General features: G+C 41.2%; 1 protein-coding gene across 1 annotated transcript in view; it reads right to left on the reverse strand.

The window, feature by feature from the left end:
- Positions 1–2811: 2811 nt before the first annotated feature.
- SASS6 (SAS-6 centriolar assembly protein) overlaps positions 2812–19271 on the reverse strand; it is a 31535-nt gene continuing 15075 nt past the window's right edge. Inside the window, exons 10-17 of the mRNA XM_075936611.2 lie at positions 18550–18639; positions 18278–18457; positions 17055–17136; positions 14920–15053; positions 12014–12139; positions 8315–8409; positions 5161–5255; positions 2812–5059 (exon numbers count right to left, since the gene is read on the reverse strand). Coding sequence (XP_075792726.2) covers positions 4959–5059; positions 5161–5255; positions 8315–8409; positions 12014–12139; positions 14920–15053; positions 17055–17136; positions 18278–18457; positions 18550–18639 — 903 coding nt within the window. The 3' untranslated portion in view covers positions 2812–4958. The remainder of the gene's footprint in view (positions 5060–5160; positions 5256–8314; positions 8410–12013; positions 12140–14919; positions 15054–17054; positions 17137–18277; positions 18458–18549; positions 18640–19271) is intronic.

Below are 19271 nucleotides of genomic sequence, written 5' to 3' on the forward strand. Positions count from 1 at the left end.
TTTTGGTTACATTAAATGATTAAACAAATACCAATTGTAGGTAAATTTAATATTTTATCCTCAAACTAACAGCTTATTGGTTCTACAAATTCTTCATGCAACACTCTTGCTTTCTGGAGGTATTTATATTAAATCATCAAGAAAAAGAAATGGGCTACTTTCATCCTGCTTCTGTCTTGCAGTTACTAATTCCACATTAAGGATGTTATCAGGCTAATTGTAGTTGATAGGACTGCTCTGCAAAGTGGAAGCAGGCCTACCTCCAGGAGCCACCCAGGCTGCAGCTTCACATTTTAAATGTAGTAAGGACCCTACTACAGTAGACTTCTGATAATCTGGCATTTTTGGGATTTAGGTGGTGCTGGATTATCAGGAGGTACTGGGGTGGGGGAGGGGGGGTTGCAGGAAGGTGGGGGAAGCCCTGCACTGCTGCTGAGTTTTGGGGAGGGGAGCGGGCCCCCCACCCTCCCAAGTTATCCCTGAGCAGGGGCATGTGGGGCTGGTCCTGCAGTGCTGCCCCTCACCCCCCTGTGCTGCAGCTTGCCCATGTCTGCTGCTCATCAGTTTCAGCATCAGTGAACTTGGGGAAGCAGCATGGAGCGGTTCCAGTGAGTGCTGGACAATTGGAGTTATGGTATATTCAAATTTCAAAGGCACAGTGCTCATTCTAGTCCAGCAGCTCCTGTCTAGGGGAGGCACCCAGCTCAGACACAGCACCTAGGAGACAGTGCTGGAGGGAACTGGGCTTTTAAGCTGGCTCCCCCTCAATACTGGCTCCTGTTCTTCCCCCCAACTGCCCTTGCTGCCTTAGAGGTAGTAAGGTGGAAGGGCAGGGGTGTTGCACAGCAATGAACATAAGGCCCTGTGCTGCTTCTTGTATGTTTCAAAGTGTGGCAGTGGGCACTGGGACTAATTTAGTCCCCACTGTGTCCTTAGCCCCCTCCCTGTACTGGAGGGGAGCTGGTTTCTTCTCCCCCTCTTGTTGACCTCTCTGATAGAGGCAGCAAGGTGGGGGAAGTGACTAGTTGCTTACAGGAGCATGTGGGATAGGGGTGTATTATCCCACACCCTTCCATGAAAACCTTGGCTCCTGCAAGAGGTAATATTCACTGGTTTTATTTAAAAAAAAAAAAAATTAACCCCACAGGAGTTTAAAATTTGAACTCCAGCTATTAGCAAGCCATTGCTTCTACCTTGAGTTCAAGTTAATACCACTAAATCAGATTAAGTGTGATACTCTGATCCTGTGAATGATACCGTACAAGTTACAGCTGAGCCTGTCTGTTTGAATAAGGTGTATGGCATACTTAATAGCAATAAAATCAACTTGGTGCTAGGAAGCTGTTCACTGGACAAAATTTCCTTGTTTTGTCAGTCAAGAGTAGCTGGACTGCAACTCACTTATCTGAGGAAACTTGTATGTGAATATTTGAAGAGCCTATCCTTCAGTGATCTTGCTTTATTCAGTACTAGAAGACTTACCTGGTGTTGCTTGAGTCTGTTGGGGCAGGGTGTGAACATGGACCTGGCAAGGCTTTCTATCCAAGCTGCTCTAGCTGCCAGAGGCCTTCTCACCCCCAGCCCTTGGGTGCAGTGCTGGGAAGAGGGTTTGGGCCAGGAGGGCTACCTACCATTCTGGAAGCAGACAAGATGGCTCCTGCTGGCCACTCTTGGATGGCTGCCTCCAGTGGCCACTCAGTATTGTATCTCTTAAACTTCCAGTTTTCTGGGCACAACCAAACTCTGACCTTGCTTTAAGTATAAGAGGAAGCTGCATGCTATATCTTGGTAGTCCAAGCTTACAGTTCCTGAACAGACTCAGATGCACATTTCAGATAATCTTTCTCCTAGAAAAGGGCAAACCCAATGAATACTAAATTCCAGTGTTTGACACCTTTTGGGAAGTACTGTTGCTGAAATTTACTATGGTCTTAAATCAGCCCCTGGAATAATTGTGGAGTAGTTTTATAAAATGTTACTAACCTACCACTATTTCATTTTCTGACTTTTGTACCCACCTTGCCTTGTAACATGCTAAAAGAATGTTACTATATAAATAAGGAAAAACCCTTGTCTTTAATTCAATGGTAAATGAGTTAGCACCTGATGAGCTACATACCTGAAGCAGGCTACTAATTAAAAGATGAACTGCAGTGCAAAAGAATTACCAGCAATTTTATAAGAAAATTGCCCAGCAGCTGCTGCCATGTAAAAATTAGCTTGGGTTAAGTTACTCATTTATAAGCAGCAGAGATGTGATACAAAAAGATGAGGAAAGCAAAATACTGCAGCCAGCTGACAACTGGAAAAGAGCTGTATTTTCTAGGGGGTGCTAGCAATTAATTGAAGTCATGTAATTGCATCACATTTTAGTAGCTATGACTGTTCCATGGTTCTCAAGGGAGGGGGCCAGCAGCAGTCCATGGGGGGCATGAGGGTGTCCTGGCATCCCTGTATTAAAACCCAGACTTAGAAGTATAGAAGAGGAGGGCAGGTGCTGGTGCACAAAGGAAGCCAGTTCCAGGTACCTATCAGCTCATGCAAGCTGCTTGCCCCTCTGAGACAGCAGTGCATGGCGGGGGAAGCAAGGAGGAAGGAAGCAGCTCCAGTACTAGCCTACAAGAGATGGCTTAAAAGCTAGCTCCCCACCCATTAGCTCCTGCCTCTTCCCTCTCCCCCATAGAGGTGGCTTCCCTTGTGCATGGGCTCTTGCCTACCCTCATCTTCTGTACTGCTACCTTTGATTGCAAGAAACTTCACTCTCCTCCATATATTTTCACTTAACTCTAGGACACTTTAGTTGAGCATAAATATCTTTGTTGAAACCATTTTATTAACATTTACACTTCCAAAAATTATATATACACACACACACACACACTATAAACAAATATACAAATATTACACTCCACAACATTCAATAAACACTCATGTTGACAGTAATGTACCAAGATTACAGTGATTAGCCACACAGACATGCCTATGTAAGGGAAAGACTAGATTGATACACAATTGAGAGCTAGGAGCACATAAATTGAGTCATTCTTGGAAATTGTTCAATTATATAGTCATTTTAAATTGTATCTAGTTTGAAATTAGAGTATGGTGCCTATAATCAGCAGAAAAATATTTGCTGATCAAGTCTAGGTAACTGGTTTCCTCTCCTCATTGGGACACAGTGGAAGAACAGACAGACTGTCGCATGATTCTACCAGTGAACCCAAATATTAAAGTGTACCCAAACCTAAGTACAGTTGAATTTACTTGATATGTTCTGCACAACCCCTCATCAACATAAGGCATTTTTGATAAACAGTACTAAAATAAAATTTCTAAATACTCTAATGCTTTTTACAATTACTAGACTATTGTACATGGAATCATTGCTATGGAGAGACAAAAAACCAAGGGCTGTGACAAGATGTGAAATTTTTAGTCTAACTCAATTTTGTGTTTTCACTGAAACATTTAGGATCTCCTTTTAAGCAGCTAATTAAATGTTTGACTAGTGCTCCAAAAATATAAATCTGCACTCAAATATAGTCACATATGTAAAAAAGTAGTTAAGAAACCAATTTCCAAGCTAAAGAGAAAACACACTAAATCTACATTAAATAAGTGTCCTGCAAACTTAGCTAGGGTGTGTATATTAGAAACATGAGTGGCTCTTAAGTTCTTAAATTTACAAAATGTAATATACTTCACAAGTTTAAGAATTTGGCTTGTGGCTTAGAACTTAGGCTAAATGCTCACTCTTCAGAGATCCTTTAATTCTCGCAATTCCATACAGACATGTATTCAATTACAGCTCAAGTACACTTACTCAAATTAGCTTTAGCCAGTTGGGGTACCAGAGCAGTGAAGCTGCAGCATCAGGTGCTTCAGGACAAGCCTGCCCAGAATCCTGAGTAATTACTTGAGAAGCTAGTCCACAATGAAATAGTTTCAGTGCTCTTGTTTTTTGAGCTAGCCACATTATTGCTAGATCAGGTATTTCTACTTGGACTACAAATCACGCTGTGATTGCAGTATAGGCACACGCTGACAGGAAACAGAGTTTCACAGGTGGTAGGTCAACTCAATAGATAAGCCAGTGAAAGACACTGCCCATCCTGTGAATGTTACAGAAATGTCTCCAGAGATGACAACAGCATGTATATTTAGCCATATGTGGAGTGAGGCTAGTGGATCTGCAAACAATGAAAATCCATATGACCAAAATCCTGTACAAGGAAAATACCATGCATCCCCTGGTATTAGCTGGCCTGGGGTCTGACTTGTGCTAGGATACTAGTGTAATATTAGGAGTAATTTAATTCAAAATGCTATGCAAACATGTCTCTTTCAGTATGGAAGCCAAAATCAGATTCAAACAGATGAAGGAATTACTTGGGGAAAAGAAGCTGGGCAGTTTCCTAGGTCCTACAACTCCCATTACTGAGGGTGTTAGGCATTTTCCATTACTGATGTCCTGAAGTGACAAGATATTTTCAAGGAGAAGCCCCAAGCACAACTCAGTTTCAGCATAATGATGGAACCATTAGCAACATCATTAGTTTGTGGATTTTTGGGAAGGAGAATGATTAATAGATTTTTTACACAAACTCCTCTCTGCAGGTTTTATTGCTCAATAACCATTTATAAACCTTTTTAAACGCTTTGCCTCTGTTTAGAAATGAGCATTTCTAAACAATCATTTTGTAGCATAATATTTTCATGTAACTAAATTAGTTATTTTATTTTTCTGACTGGAACTGTATCCTGAAATCAATTTAAATCAATTTGCTTTTCTTCACAAAAGCCAAAGATTAGTCAAACGTGTGCTAAAGTTAACATTTTACCAGATTACTATAACATTTTGACTTTAAAATGTCAAAGTGTGATAAGGGTCTTTAGAATCTAATTAAGAGTCTTCCAAAATCCTTGATAATTAGTTAAAAAAAGATTTCGTCTAATGATTATGTTGTTTGTAATCCAGGGAAGTAAGCAGAGGCTGCAGATGGTACTCCGGGTTTTGATGAAGTTAATGTTTTCGTTGACGTGGAGGATTTCGGATACTCTGCAAATAGGGGAAAGCAATATTAACTTCTAGGGACAGAACTAAAAACATTTTGAAATATAAATAAATCAATTCTTTCATGAAACTGCTACCATTCCTACCTGAGTTGTTAAATGTATTTTGGCTGAGACCTCGTAAAGGAATGCTGTCTTCTCGTTTCTTTAAATACTTCAATTCCAATCCCAAATTCTCACCACTAGCCAAAAGAAAATAGAATCATACTTGTAACAGGAAAACTTAATACCTGATTTTTGTTTAGCCAATTTTGTAAATTTGGTTTTCAAGGCAAAAAAGCTTCAGGACCTAAAATACACACTTTTCGCTTACATACAGCCCTTCAAAGAGGTTAAGACTGAGCAAAGCATCAGCAACCTAAAAAGTATCTATAATACTTGTACTCTTTATGCTATGGTCAATGCAAGTGCTGAAACGCTAATAATGTAGTGATTACTTCTGTCTATCTCTGCATGTGCTTCTATGCCCTTAGATACAAGGATAGCCACAATAATTCGGGTTTTTCAGTAATCTAAAATCTCAGAGGAGATTCCAAGGAAACAGGAATGGAGGGTGCTTATGGGAGCCACTTAAAGACAAAAACATAAGAACCCACAGTTACTGCCAGCTAAGTAACTTTTTTAAGCATCTGTCACATGGATTCATTCTAAATAACTGGCCAATGGCACCCCATCTGAAAAGTGGTAATGAGTAGTCTTAGCTCACTAACTAACCAATGCTTTGGCCAATTTGGCATCTGATTTCAAAGCTAAGGCCCGATGTTTAGAAACTCAATGAAATAATATAACAAGGTAGGAAGGGGTGAGACTGAAGTTCACTGACCCACCTGGATTTATGAAATGGCCACCAAAGAGTCATATGAGATTAAGGCAGTGAAGAGAGCATTAATGGTGACTGAGACCTGGGAGGATATTCAGATCCTAAGATACAGACAGATGCCTGGAAACATGTTCGGTTTAGTGTACCAATCTACCTTACCACAGAGTACAGAAAGCAATACCAGTAATACCAGCTTTAGATGCCACGCTGATTTCTGGCAGTTGTGGATGGCCTGGTGTCAAATCTCTTATTAGAGGCTGGTCTTCAGAATCTCATTCTTGCCCTCAAAAGTGCTGACAGTCTGGGACTCTGAAGTGAAATGTCCTATATATTGGAACTTGAAACCTGTTTTTCAGGGTCTGAAATGCACCTCAGGCTGGCTGCTCCACAAGTAGTAATTTTAGCCGACTGTCCCTAGATTTTTTCAGTCTCAACAAGAATGACCAGCAGCTATCACAAATGTCAGATAAGTGGCTTCTGCTTAAACAGAACAATGGGTATGTCTATTTTTGCAGGGAATTAATCCATTGCACAGTGAAGAGAGTTCAAACGTAAGTACTCTGAATCCACTATAACAGTGGTGGTAATGCAAAAGTCCAAAACAGCATGTGGGATGGATGGGGCTATTCTGCTCTTTATGCCCTCAGCTGAAGAAGGCACTAGAACAGAAGTGCCAGACAGACACAGCTCCAACTAGGCACCGTTGTTCAAAGATTCTGATTTTTGTATGCAAGATGAACATGGAATCGACATGGACAATTATTCAGTGTTAAGTTCGGGTAGACCTGCATAAAATGTTTGCATTTTATTTTATAACTTTTATAGAGAGAGTCAATATTGAAACCCTGTCTACGCAGCAAACAACTGTTTCTGTAACCAGTGTGACAATCATCCAACCCAGGAGCAGAGGGTTGCAGTGCAAGAGTGAAGGCTACAAATGGGGGCACAGATTCTGAGGTGGGGCTAGGGTTGAAGGGCTCAGGACTGGAACAGAGGGTTGGAGTGCAAGAGCTTTGGCTGGAGGTGCAGGCTCTGGGGTAGGGCTGGGACAAAGGCGTAGGGTGGAGTACAAAAGTGCGAGTGGGGTCTCTGGGGCATGGCCAGGGGACAGAGGCACCAGGACCCAGGGCTGGGCTGCAAATGGGCGGGGGGGGGGGGGGGGGGAGGGGGGAGTCCAGGCCACAGCAGGGGTACTCTGAGGCTGGGCCATGGGTGCATTTTGGCCAGGGGAGAGGTGCCTGGTTCAGGCCATGCTTCTCCCAGCCACCAGGCTAAAGGCTCGATTGGGGGTGGGGTGGCCTTGCTCCCTGCCATGTGTGGCGCTAAGTAGGCAGTGGCATAGCCATGTAGCTTATGGTGAATGTAGGTGCAAGACTCCAGTAAGTAGACTAAGTTATGTCGACTTCAGTTACGCTACTAACTTTTTCAAACTGTGTAACTTAGACTTTTCCATGTACTGTAGACCTGCCCTTAGAAAATCTGAGCATCCATATGTCAGTGATTCAGAAGATGAAAGAATTCCCAGAGGGCACAGAGTAGTGCCAGCATTACCCTTTCCAGCTCCCAACTAAGATAAAAGGTAAAGTCAGAGGAAGTTATTACAAGAACAGCTTGTAAAATTTGTTTCAGGAAAACAATTTGCCAGTCTAAGACACTGTTAACTAGCGCTGTAATTGGGATTAACCATGTTATTAGCTGGTTAAATGCAGTTAAAACACCCAGTGTAGCCAGAACTTAATGGTTTCACTTACTCAACCCACTGGGTCTACCTCTTTCATTGTATGATTTCTAAAACTACCCACTATTCTTACTCTCCAGCACCAACCTTCCATTCACTACTTTTCAGGTCACTATTATATCTATGCTATGTGCAGAGTAGCTGGCCCCATTAAGCCAATACTACCACATGACAATATCACAGCTATCATGGAACTTCCCTGAAGAACAGAAGTATCCCAATAAGGGGTCAAGTACAACCATTTTTAAAGTCATTAGAGATATCTAACAAAGTTTAGTTTTTGTAGTATATCCCCAAGAGAGTTGAATAAAAAAAAGTTAGAGTGCCTTTTTAAAGTAATGACTATGACAGTCAAGCACACTTTTTTTTTTTTTAAAGGTAGGGAAGAGAGTTGTGTGAATCTGCAAAAAGGACAATATTTTACTAGAAATGCAATATGACTCAACTTGTCAACACACAGAAGCTACTTCAAAGGATACTGACAGAGGACCACATTTTCAAAAGCAGCCTCAAAAATTACTAGTTCAGTTTGTGAGTGTAGTCTATGCATGTGCACTTGAACTTATCCAGAACGTATTCACAAATTTTGGCATAAAAATTGTTTTGAAAAATATTGCCAATCATTTTACAAAGGCTGGGGCTGAGGTCTCTGAAAATGACCTAAAAATAATTTCTATACTCACTTTTCTTTATTTGTTGAAGGACTAGTTGCAGTAGACAATCCTGGCTGAATGTCTGAATGTCTATTAGTTTTTGAAAGCTGCACATTAAATTGAACCTGCCAAGAGATCAAAGGTTTCGCACATTTTACATTTTGGATACAGATATGATTATGCACCAAGAAAATCTACAGATTGAGAACTTGTGTCAGATTATGAGCACTTCAGGACAAAACAGTTCTATGCCAAGTTTAGCAAATACTTATGAAAAAAACATAGAAAACAATTCAGGAGACAAGTCTGCAGTGTATAAATTGCATAGTAGAGGGTAATTTATTGATGCATATCAACATGGTTTTAGTATCCAAATAAACTGAAAGTAGTTGCTTCTCTAAACTATTTTTATGTTACCGTTAAATTCAAGGTTTAGGACTGTCATGACCATGAGGGTTAGCCAGCAGCCTGGGGACTAAGAGGTTAATGATGTCCCTTACCTAAGCCAAGTAGAATCAGCCAATAGGAATGCAGGTAGGAATTTCAAACTCTGACAAAGGAATTTTTGGGTTTTTCCCTCCTTTGTCCCTGGGCAGTTTCTCTCCAGCTACTGAGGGAGACAGAAGGTCTCCCTCCAAGAATAGATTTTTCACTATCTGTAAGTAGGGTAAAGTTTAGATAAACCTGTTAGGTTTTATTGTTCTATGGTTTGGGAAATGGGATCTGAGGTCTGTGCATTTTTTAAAATGGGTTTTGCTCTCCTTTGTAATTAAGTCTTGGCCCATGGTGGGGTTTCTCCCATGAGTATATTAATTTGTGACTTTTCCATCTAGTCATTATCTTGCAACAGGAATATTGTGTTGATAATAAAAGTTCTCTCTCTTTTCTTTTTATTAAACTGGCATTGGTTAATTTGTGTGTCCTGGTTTTTACTGTAGAGGTGAGATTTCCCAAGTGATCTCTCCCCTGATTTTTCTTATCGTTACCTGGGTGATGGCAGCAGATTTTATCCCCAAAATCTAGGTTTTTAAGATGGGGGTGGGGAGTTTTATACCAAAGCCTGGAAAGATAAGGTTTTGGGATATTTTGCGGGTCCCCACTTCTGCATTTATTGTGCCAGAGTGGAGAAGAAGCCTGACATGGACAGCGCAGCAGCTTACAATACACTACACTGAATCATATCAGAATGAAATCAGTTATGCCAAAGAAAAGGTGATATTTTCCCAAGAAAGCCTTTGTTCATAGTTTTAATGTCTTCAGTATTTTTCTGAAACATCAGATTTGATTGTTTTTAGTAAGATAAGCCTTTTGCTGCATGATTTGCCTCTTTAGGAGTATGGGGCCAGTTAACCCTGTTCAGTAACCTGATCCAATAAGCAGAGGACAGTTGTCCCCCATCACCACCACCACCAGGCTTTGAAGAGTTCTTTTTATTTTTTTTTAAATCATTGGGTAACATTAAGCTTTTTAAAAATGTTTAATAAATTGAAGTTTTCAAAGTTTCTGGAAATTATGAGAGACTCATGCAATTATTTGATAGCATCAGATGCTGAAACTCAAAGGCTACGTCTACACTGGCCCCTTTTCCGGAAGGGGCATGTAAATTTCATGAGTCGTAGTAGGGAAATGCGCGGGGGATTTAAATATCCCCCGCGGCATTTAAATAAAAATGTCCGCCGCTTTTTTCCGGCTTTTAAAAAAGCCGGAAAAGAGCGTCTACACTGGCCCCGATCCTCCGGAAAAAGCGCCCTTTTCCGGAGGCTCTTATTCCTACTTCAAAGGAATATTCTTATTCAAAGTAGGAATAAGAGCCTCCGGAAAAGGGCGCTTTTTCCGGAGGATCGGGGCCAGTGTAGACGCTCTTTTCCGGCTTTTTTAAAAGCCGGAAAAAAGCGGCGGACATTTTATTTAAATGCCGCGGGGGATATTTAAATCCCCCGCGCATTTCCCTACTACGACTCATGAAATTTACATGCCCCTTCCGGAAAAGGGGCCAGTGTAGACGAGCCCAAAACGTTAAAGCTTTAAAACAGGGATGGGGCAAAAGGGCCTCCACGGGCCGGATCCAGCCCGCAGAGGCTCTGCTGTTCCCCTGCCCCCCAAGCCAATTAGGACCTGGGGGCAGGGGAGCTTGCGAACCCTCCTCCCGCCATGCAGCGCTTTGAAGTGCCACGAACAGCTCACCGGGGGGGGAGGGAGAGGGGCAAGGGAGGGTGAGAGGAGAGCGAAGGAGACTTTGCGCACTCCCCTGCCCCCAGGTTCTAATTAGCCTAGGGCAGGGGAGCAAAGGAAGTTTCCTCCCATGCCAGGGGCATAGGCACCTTGTGGAAACGTGGGGTGGGGGCAAAGGCACCCCCTCACTCCCAGATCAATCATCGTCTGGGAGTGGAGTGGGGAACCCGGAAATATCTTGGCCATGCCCCTTCTGCTCAATGCCCCACCCTTTCCTGTGCAGCCCAGGGCCACTTCAAAAATTTCTGAAGTGGCCCCCGGCAAAACATTATTGCCCATCCCTGCTTTAAAACCACATACAAATATGCAAAGTAAATATTCATCAACAAATGTCTCAAACAGCCTATTTTTTATGTTGCCAATCTGCAAATTTTGATTGGCAGAAATACATTTTTGGGGGTGTGTGTGGGGGGGGTGTGTGAAATTGATGTTTATAGACATTCACTGATGAAAATTTAATCCTTCAAGTCTACTCAGAAAGCAGCAGGAAAAAGTAGAAAGAGGCTGCAAGGGCAGAAAGCTTTGCTGGACTCGCTAGGTATAGGGAGGAGGGCCAGAAGCAAAACCCAAGGAAACACCTCTTTGGCCACAAGGGCAAGGGGCTGAGATTGAATCTGGAAGAGACCAGGGACTTTTATTACGCCTAAGGTGGACAGACAATGTTTGCATTATTACTTGCTCTGAACCATTGATCTCTAGGAAGAGACTCCAAAAGTTAAGTCAGGAAATCCTCTAGTCTGAAGAACAGCAAAGCCCAACGCCTCTGAGTTATGGTATTGAACTTCAGTTTGTGATTTGAAGCACCCCTATTAGTAACAGATTACTCCATGACATGGGTCTTATTAGCCTAACAGTGTTGGATAAGTATTCCTGAGGAGCCCTGACAAGATGGAACAAAAAGGTGGGATGGTTACAGGACCATTCTATGCCATCAAGGGATACTCTGAAATAAGAATACTATGGCAACAAGCCATAGTAATTTCAATCCAAAATAGTATAGAATATATGAAGTGTTTATTCCTTATAACAGTGGTTTACAGTAAACTAAAGAAACACAACAAGATAGACAAAGGAACAAATGAAAAGGAACCTTGCTGACTTTGAGAACTTTTCACATTACTATAATCAAATACAAATGTGCTATTCTTGTGTATAAACTAAAAGCCAGCAGCAACTACCAGGAATTCTTGTGTTCTAGTTTTAATGCTACAACTAATTTGCTGTGTAGCTTTTGTTCAAAGAGGAATTCATGACAAGACTGAAAATACACCAAAGGAGAGTCATGAAAATTAGGGTTTATAAATTCCTTTGAAGATGTTAAGTATTATTACCATTATTATAGCCAAATTTTTGCTGAAACTTAACACAGAAGCCATAGCTCATAGCGCACAAATACAAATTGTGTTAATTTTTGGAAATATCCAATTAAGTCAAACTTCTCAAAAATATATAGATAGAAATGTGTGTGTTAAGCATAAAATAAAAGTAAATGCCTGCCTTTGGTCCCGAAACCTGGTGGTTGGTATTTTTCACAGGTGCTGTTTCTGGAAAGTTTTGGAAAGCACATACTGGAGAGATGGGGTAACTGATTCCTGAGCTAGAAAAGGGGAATCTGTTGTCAAGCTGTATGAGAGAAAAATGAAATGCATATAAGGAGCAGGAAACAGAAGTGGAAAAGTAGAAAATCAAAATCAGTGCATCCAGGGGTGGCTCATGAGCCTAGGCAAACTAGGCAGTTGCCTAGGGCGCCGCTGGCCCGATGATGACATCATGGCCATTGACGGCCGTGCAGGCACGGGCGCTGATAGCGCCTCTGCCTAGGGCTCCAGCTGCCGCAGCCAGCCTCAGGCCGCTCCTGAGTGCATCTCTAGCTCCAGCAATCTATTGTTTATTCCTTTTTTTTTTTTTTTTTTTTTTTTTTAATCTCAACTGGCACAGTTCAATGAACATTTAATTTCACTAAGCCTAGACATAAAAATTTAAAACTGACCTTTGTAGTTATAAAATATCATTACAAATTAGTATTTCTATATTACAGTGACTAACATGTAGGAAAACAAGTATTTTCCTGTACCTATATTCTTAAAAGGAATATTTGTAGAAAGTGAACGATGTAGTAAAATACTGCTTACCTTGAATAATAGGTTGAACCTCTGTGGTCTGGGACTTTGGTTTGGCAACATCTGTTTTCTGGTAGGACCACAGATGTTGCTAGACCAGAAAGCCCCAGCTGCAGAGGCTGTCAGGCCACTAGGCTGGGGGCAGGGAGCCTTGCTGGCCAGGGCACAGAGCCCCAGAGCCCCTCTGGCTGGGACAGTGGGGGGCAGGGAGAGCCCTGCTAGCCAGAGTGAGGCTGGTGGCTGGAGAGAAGCCCTGTCGTCCAGGAGCACACAGCTTTGCTGGCCAGAGTGAGGCCCTGCCTGCCAGAGCGAGGCTCACTACCGGAGAGACGCCCCACTGGCTGGAGTGAGGCCCTGCAGGCTGAGGGCACAGAGCCCATTGGAGGCCTGGAGAGGCACTCCACCAGTAGGCTGGAGCAGCAGGGCCCAGCAAGTGGGATGGGGGCAGTCACTGGCCAGAGGGGAGCCCTGGAAGAGCTGGACGCCTGACCTCCCATGGTCCGGCAAACTGTTGTTCAGGACCACTCAGGTCTCATGAATGCGGGACCAGAGAGGTCCAACCTACAGCACATTTCCTCTAGCAAACCACAAGATTTGACTAATATACTCTTGTTACAAGTGTATGTAAATCACACAAGACTCTGCAACAAACAGAAAATGTAGCAATACAAACAATTCTTTAGATTAAATGGCTACAGATCTATAATCCTTAGTTATTGAAGGGGAACAGAACAATAGAGGAGTAAAACCTGCTAGCTGAGGTAAAATGGGCACATGCTAAATAAAAGTGGAACCAAAAAACAATGAAACAAATAACCAAATAAATATTGACTGATAGATTTGAGAGCTCAATAAAAGCATTGTGCCACACATCTCAAGAGCCAGCAGGCCGGCCTACTTGAATTGGTCTCTTTAAATAAAAACATTTTGTAAGATTTTGTTTTACTCTTCACTTCTATTGTGCTCTCTAAAGTATCTTACTAGCCCTAAGTTAAAAAGCTATGTTCATGTAATAAATATCTGTAACAAGCGTTAGTAATCATTTCTAGAAGCTGAAGAATGAAGATATCTAACAGTAAGATGCACCCACAATATTTTCTTCAGTAATTTCTATTAATGTTAAAATAGTTTTCTTTTTTCATGCATTTAAAAGAAATTTTGAATCTAAAGTGCAAGAGATTCTGCATGTAGGTGTTGTGGGTTTTTTTAACCAGATTATCAGAAGCTCTCGATATTCCAGGCAGACAAAAAAATACCTATACATCCTCTTCCACCTGATAAATAACCAGTCATTATTTAAAGAGCAACACAAAATACTTTTTCACCTCTGCTTGGCAGCATCTCTAGCATGTGTTACATAGCCTAACTGCAAGGCTGAAACCCTGAGATCTGGGCAAACCCTAAGTCCCCAAGTACTACAAACTTCTTTAACTACAGCTATTTGCAAACAAGGGATGTAAGAGTTTAATCATTTAACTGATATGCTGATGCTTATTGGTTTCTGTTAATGGTTAAATTCAGCTGCCAGGATCCTGCTGGTGGCTGGAAGCCCCTGATATTGAGGCTGGTGTGGGGCCAGCTGTTGGGATTGTGCTGGCAGCAAGGCCAGTTGGCAGGACACTGGGAAAGGGGCAGAACTTGAAGTTTGGGGCAGAATCTGAGAGCCCAGCATTAGGGGGGCCCTTCCAACACCCTTCCCTCCGTAAGCCTACATCCCAGGTAAAATGTTTAGCCATGTAACCTATAGAATTTTGATCAGTTACACAGTTTTTGTATATTTTTATATCACCACTGCAAACTAACTATAACTATCAGCAACTAATCTAACTACTGATAAGCAACGACAAGGAAAGGAATGGACACCACAAAATTTCTGGTGTTGGGCATAAGTGCAGTGTGAAGAACTATTTGAGAAGCACATTCTTGACTTGTTTATAGAAGGATCTTAAGAACATGAGACATATATAGATGCATATACTTATGCATATGCATAAACCCAAACATATTACATGTGTATTGTAATAGTTTACTTTGTTTATTTAAGAGAATGAGAATTTAGGAAGTTTTTAATTATGATACTAGTGGTGGGTTTTTTTTTGTTTGTTTGTTTTTTCTTTGCATCCTTTAACAGCATTGCACTGAATAATGAGAAAAAAATAAATTATGTGGCAAAAGGAATACCAAAGCATTTCTACTAGGTACTGAGAATACTTCACTTGGTGTGTATCTATATTTCCAAAAACATACAGGAAGTACCAAGTTTTATAAATGTGGGTTTCTTACCGTATTCTGAGGTAATGGGCCAGTTCTAATACTGCCACTGATTGAATGTATAGGTGGAATGGTAGACGTTCCCAAAGTCTCTTGCTTTCTTGCCATCTGAATTTCATTCAGTTGCTTATTTAGCCATGTGATTACTATATATAAAAAGGAATAAAACTCTAATTTACAAGAATGTTGTCTTCAATCCCTTTTATTAGTACTATAAATCTAACACAAATTACAGTAGCAGTATATCAAGAATAATCTTTTATTAATGAACAAAACATAACTTAGAAGTCCCGGTCTCTTCACCCCTTCCATTCTTGAGTCTTATCTGATCTACTTCCTTCTCTCCCCAAAATGTTTCCCTTAGTTTCAGTATCAGACTCCTTGTTCTGTTCCAGTCTACTCCCTCTAGTGCAAGAACTCATGCTCTCCTCAGTGGAGCACAAACCATAATGGGAGCACAAACAATCTTTGTGTTCTTAAGTCCTTGCACTTGACATCACAGGGGCCTGCAGCAACCAGGATTGCAAGGAAGTCATGAAGGACCCCAACAGCCCTGGGCTGGAGGGATCATGCTCAGTGCTGATGGAATGTTCATTAACTATCTGCCAACTCCACAAGTCTCTACTGAGCATGTGTGAACAGACATAAAAGGTTTATAACTTGACTAATTCAGGCATTTCTCTCCCTCCACTATTCCAAGAACAACAAAAAGTACATATCCAGGACAGCCCCTTCTGTAGCCAAATTTCAAAGCATGGAGGTCTAGAGCTTTTCAATACAACAAAAACATTTTTAAATTAGGCCAAAACAATGTATTTTCCCTTAATTCCAGTCTCAAGAAAAGCTGAATCATTTCTCCTAAAATGTCAAAAAGAACCAGCTCAGGATAATTACACTCACTATGAACAGTGAAAGTTTGGAAAAGTTATAAGCAACTGAAAATAGATCTTACAATGGGAAGCACTGGGTAAGCTTAACTAGATGTGTTGCTACCAGCTCTAACTATAATGAATACAAGAGCTTGTCTAGACCAGTGGTCCCCAACCTTTTCAGGTTGGCGGGCGCCAGGGGGCGGGGACACTTGCCCGCCCGGGGGCAGGGCCCCCCCCAGCCGCATGCCCGGGGGCGGGGCCCCCTCCATAGCCACGCGCCCGGGGAAGGCGCCTCCTGGCAAGCGCCGCGCGCCCGGCGCCTCCCCCGTAAGCGCCGCGCACCCGGCGCCCCCCCCCCCGTAAGCGCTGCGTGGCCGGGGCACGCGCGGCGCCAGAGCCGGCAAGGGCACGCGCGGTGCTGCCGGGACCAGCCATGCGCCCAGGGCTGGCACCTGCCAGCCCAGATTGCTCTGCGGGCGCATGTAAAGAGCCCGGCGGGCGCCATGGCGCCCGCGGGCACCGGGTTGGGGACCACGGGTCTAGACAAATCTGTTATTTTTTTCCAGTGGTAGAAACACACACACACACACACACACACACACACACACACACACACACCCCACCCCCACCCACCCCCATCCCCCCAGCCAGTGCTATCTGAGTGCTCTCAGAGATAACGAAGACCATAGACATCTTTCAAATTTAATTATAGCCTATTAGAATTTCATAGACCAGCAACAGCATATTAATCATAACTCATAAAGGAAGGTAAGCATTTAATAATTAGGAGACTACAGAGCTGGATTTCAATTTACTGAGTTCAACATGCTTTGGATTATGCCCCAGAAAGGAGTAAGACATTTACAAACAAACTTTAAGCATCTAAGCTTTCCCACTGACTTCAATAAAACTGTTTACCTATTATAAAGTTAAGTATATTGTAGGATGCAGGATTGGAGCCTATGTTTTCAAAGCATCAATCTGTATCTTAGTTATGCAATTCTGGTTTACAATCATGCAGTCATATAGCTTAAATTTAGAATTGCAATGTAAACTCTCTCAAATTCTAAACTGTAACACAACATTCTAAGGAAAATTCTGTTTTATGCAAAGAACCACCACAAACAAGTTAGAGCTACAATACTACATGGGCTGTGAAAGGGGAAGGAAACCACAAATGTGCAGAAGTGAGCAATTTTTCTAGCTTCAAGATAGAATGCTGTTAATACAAAAACAAAGAGCCAGAGACCTAAAGAAAGAATCCTGTAAACCTACCATTTTCATTCGTTTTTAGAAGTTGTTTGCTTTCTTCCAGTTTTTGTACTGTAGTTTCTAACTGTTCTTGCAACTTGCATACCTGAAATATTTCCATACTAATTATGCCAAGCATATTCAGAAAAGATCAATAATTAATTACTGAAGAAAATAATAATGTAAATAAATATCAAGGATGTAGAACACATGATCTTAAAGCAACACTGACAGATGACTTAGACTCAAAATGAATAATAGTACAAAGGGGGCTGGAGGTGAATACATAAAGAAAAGATCCTTATTTCTCTGGCATTGATATCAATGCCAAGAAATGTCAGTTGGCATAAGGTCCATAATTATGCCTTTGAAAGTTTCTCTCAACTTTTGCCTGTTTCTACCCTTCAGAAATATGTTTCTACTCAGAGCTCTGTACACTCACTTGTATGCACTGAACATTCTGTACTCTGTAAACTCTGGCCCTATGCAAATGTAATATCCTTTCTATTTGTGTTTATAGGGGTAGCAAGATAAAGAGTTTTCATATTTGCTAACCCTAATAGTAACTGAAATCTGAAATGGCCCTGAATCCACTTCTAGGGTGAGTTGAAGTTCAGTCCAGACATGAAGTTTGCTGTTCCAAACCACATTTATTAAAATAGTGAGTTTTTTTTTGTTTGTTTGGTTTTTTTTTGGGGGGGGGGGGGGGGGTGTTGACTTTCTGGTTCTATTGCATGTTTAAAATTAACAGACCAGTGTTTTCATTCTTGAAGCTGAATAAAATATCAAAAGCAAACAAAGCATAAACAGTGGGAGAAACTTAGATTTTGTTTAAAGTATTTCATGTTTTATCTAATACAAGAAAATCTCTTTATATTTTAAAGACTTTTTAAAATTTGACAATGTCTCTTTAGTCAAAAGAATATTGATCCAAACAATTAAGTTAATTACTTTAGCTAATTTATTTGTATTGCACTTCAACAATTTGTCAAGGGTAGCACTTTTACTAAAATTTGAGAGGTTTCTTCAACTGTCTATTCCCTCTAAGCTATAATCAACCACAAAAACAACATTTGCCAGAATTCTATGTTTCAATAAAACATTTCAAACATTTCATAAATGGGTAAAATCATTTAGTTATCTAGACAGCAAATCAAGACTAATCCCGCAAACACTTAAACATGTGTGTAACATTAAACACATACCTAAGTGGTTACAGCACTAAAGCTTTAGATAATGCATATTACCTCTTGCTCTTTTACTCGCAGAGACTGTACAGTCTCCTGTAGTTCCCTCAGCTCTTTCTGTAGTTTCTCTTCTTTTTCAGCCAAGAGTTTTTCTTGCTGAATTGTTACTGTATTTTTAAATTTCAGTTTACTCATGAGCGTTTTCAAATCTCCTTGTAACTTCTTGATAATTTCATTAGCCTATTAAACAACATCAGAGTCATTTCTAAAGTAAACAATTCCTAAAACTAAATGAAGAAATCCCATAAGGATACTTTCATGTTTACACAAACCTTAAGAAGTTCAGCCGATAATGACTTTATTGTTGCTTCAAGCTTTCCTACATGAACTTGTTTCTTCTCTGTATTTTCTTCCAGGATCACCTTCAAAACAAATAAGCAAAGCTTTCCATTAGCAAGTTACATTTTTTTTAGAACCAAAGTACAAATGCTTAAATCTGGTTTAGATCAAGCTAGTTAGTTAATTTGCATTAGGAAAGGTTTACTCCTTCTGCGTATCCACTGTCGTTCAAGATGTGGTCCCTATGGATGCTGCACTTCATGGGACCGTATTATTGCTAGGGTATGCCAGATTACTTCTGCATAAGCCAGGAGAACCTCATTAATAGGTAGTGCAATTCAGACAAATGATGCTGCATGCAGACTATCTAGCAGTTTACGCTGTGATTCCTTAGCCTCCTAAAGTTTGTTTATAAATAGTCTACTATCCTTTCAGTGAAATCCTGAAACTGTTTGAAGTCATCAGCATGGGACAGTTAAGGAGTCATAAATGATTTACCTGGGAATGAAGGAAAGATGATGTTAGCAGGACCATCTTGTTTGCTTTACTCTCTTGCTCCTCAAAAGTCTCTCCCTATCAGGTAGATGAATGATGCTAGGAGCCCTAAAGACTTGTGGCAGTATGCCACCCATGTGTCCTAATATGGCAATTGAGAGAGCCCATGGGATATAGGTGGAGGCATCCATGGCTCATACCACTGGGATGGAATCTGAAA

The sequence above is a fragment of the Pelodiscus sinensis genome, chromosome 9 (genome assembly GCF_052426305.1).
Source record: "Pelodiscus sinensis isolate ZL-2025 chromosome 9, ASM5242630v1, whole genome shotgun sequence".
Lineage (NCBI taxonomy): Eukaryota > Metazoa > Chordata > Testudines > Trionychidae > Pelodiscus > Pelodiscus sinensis.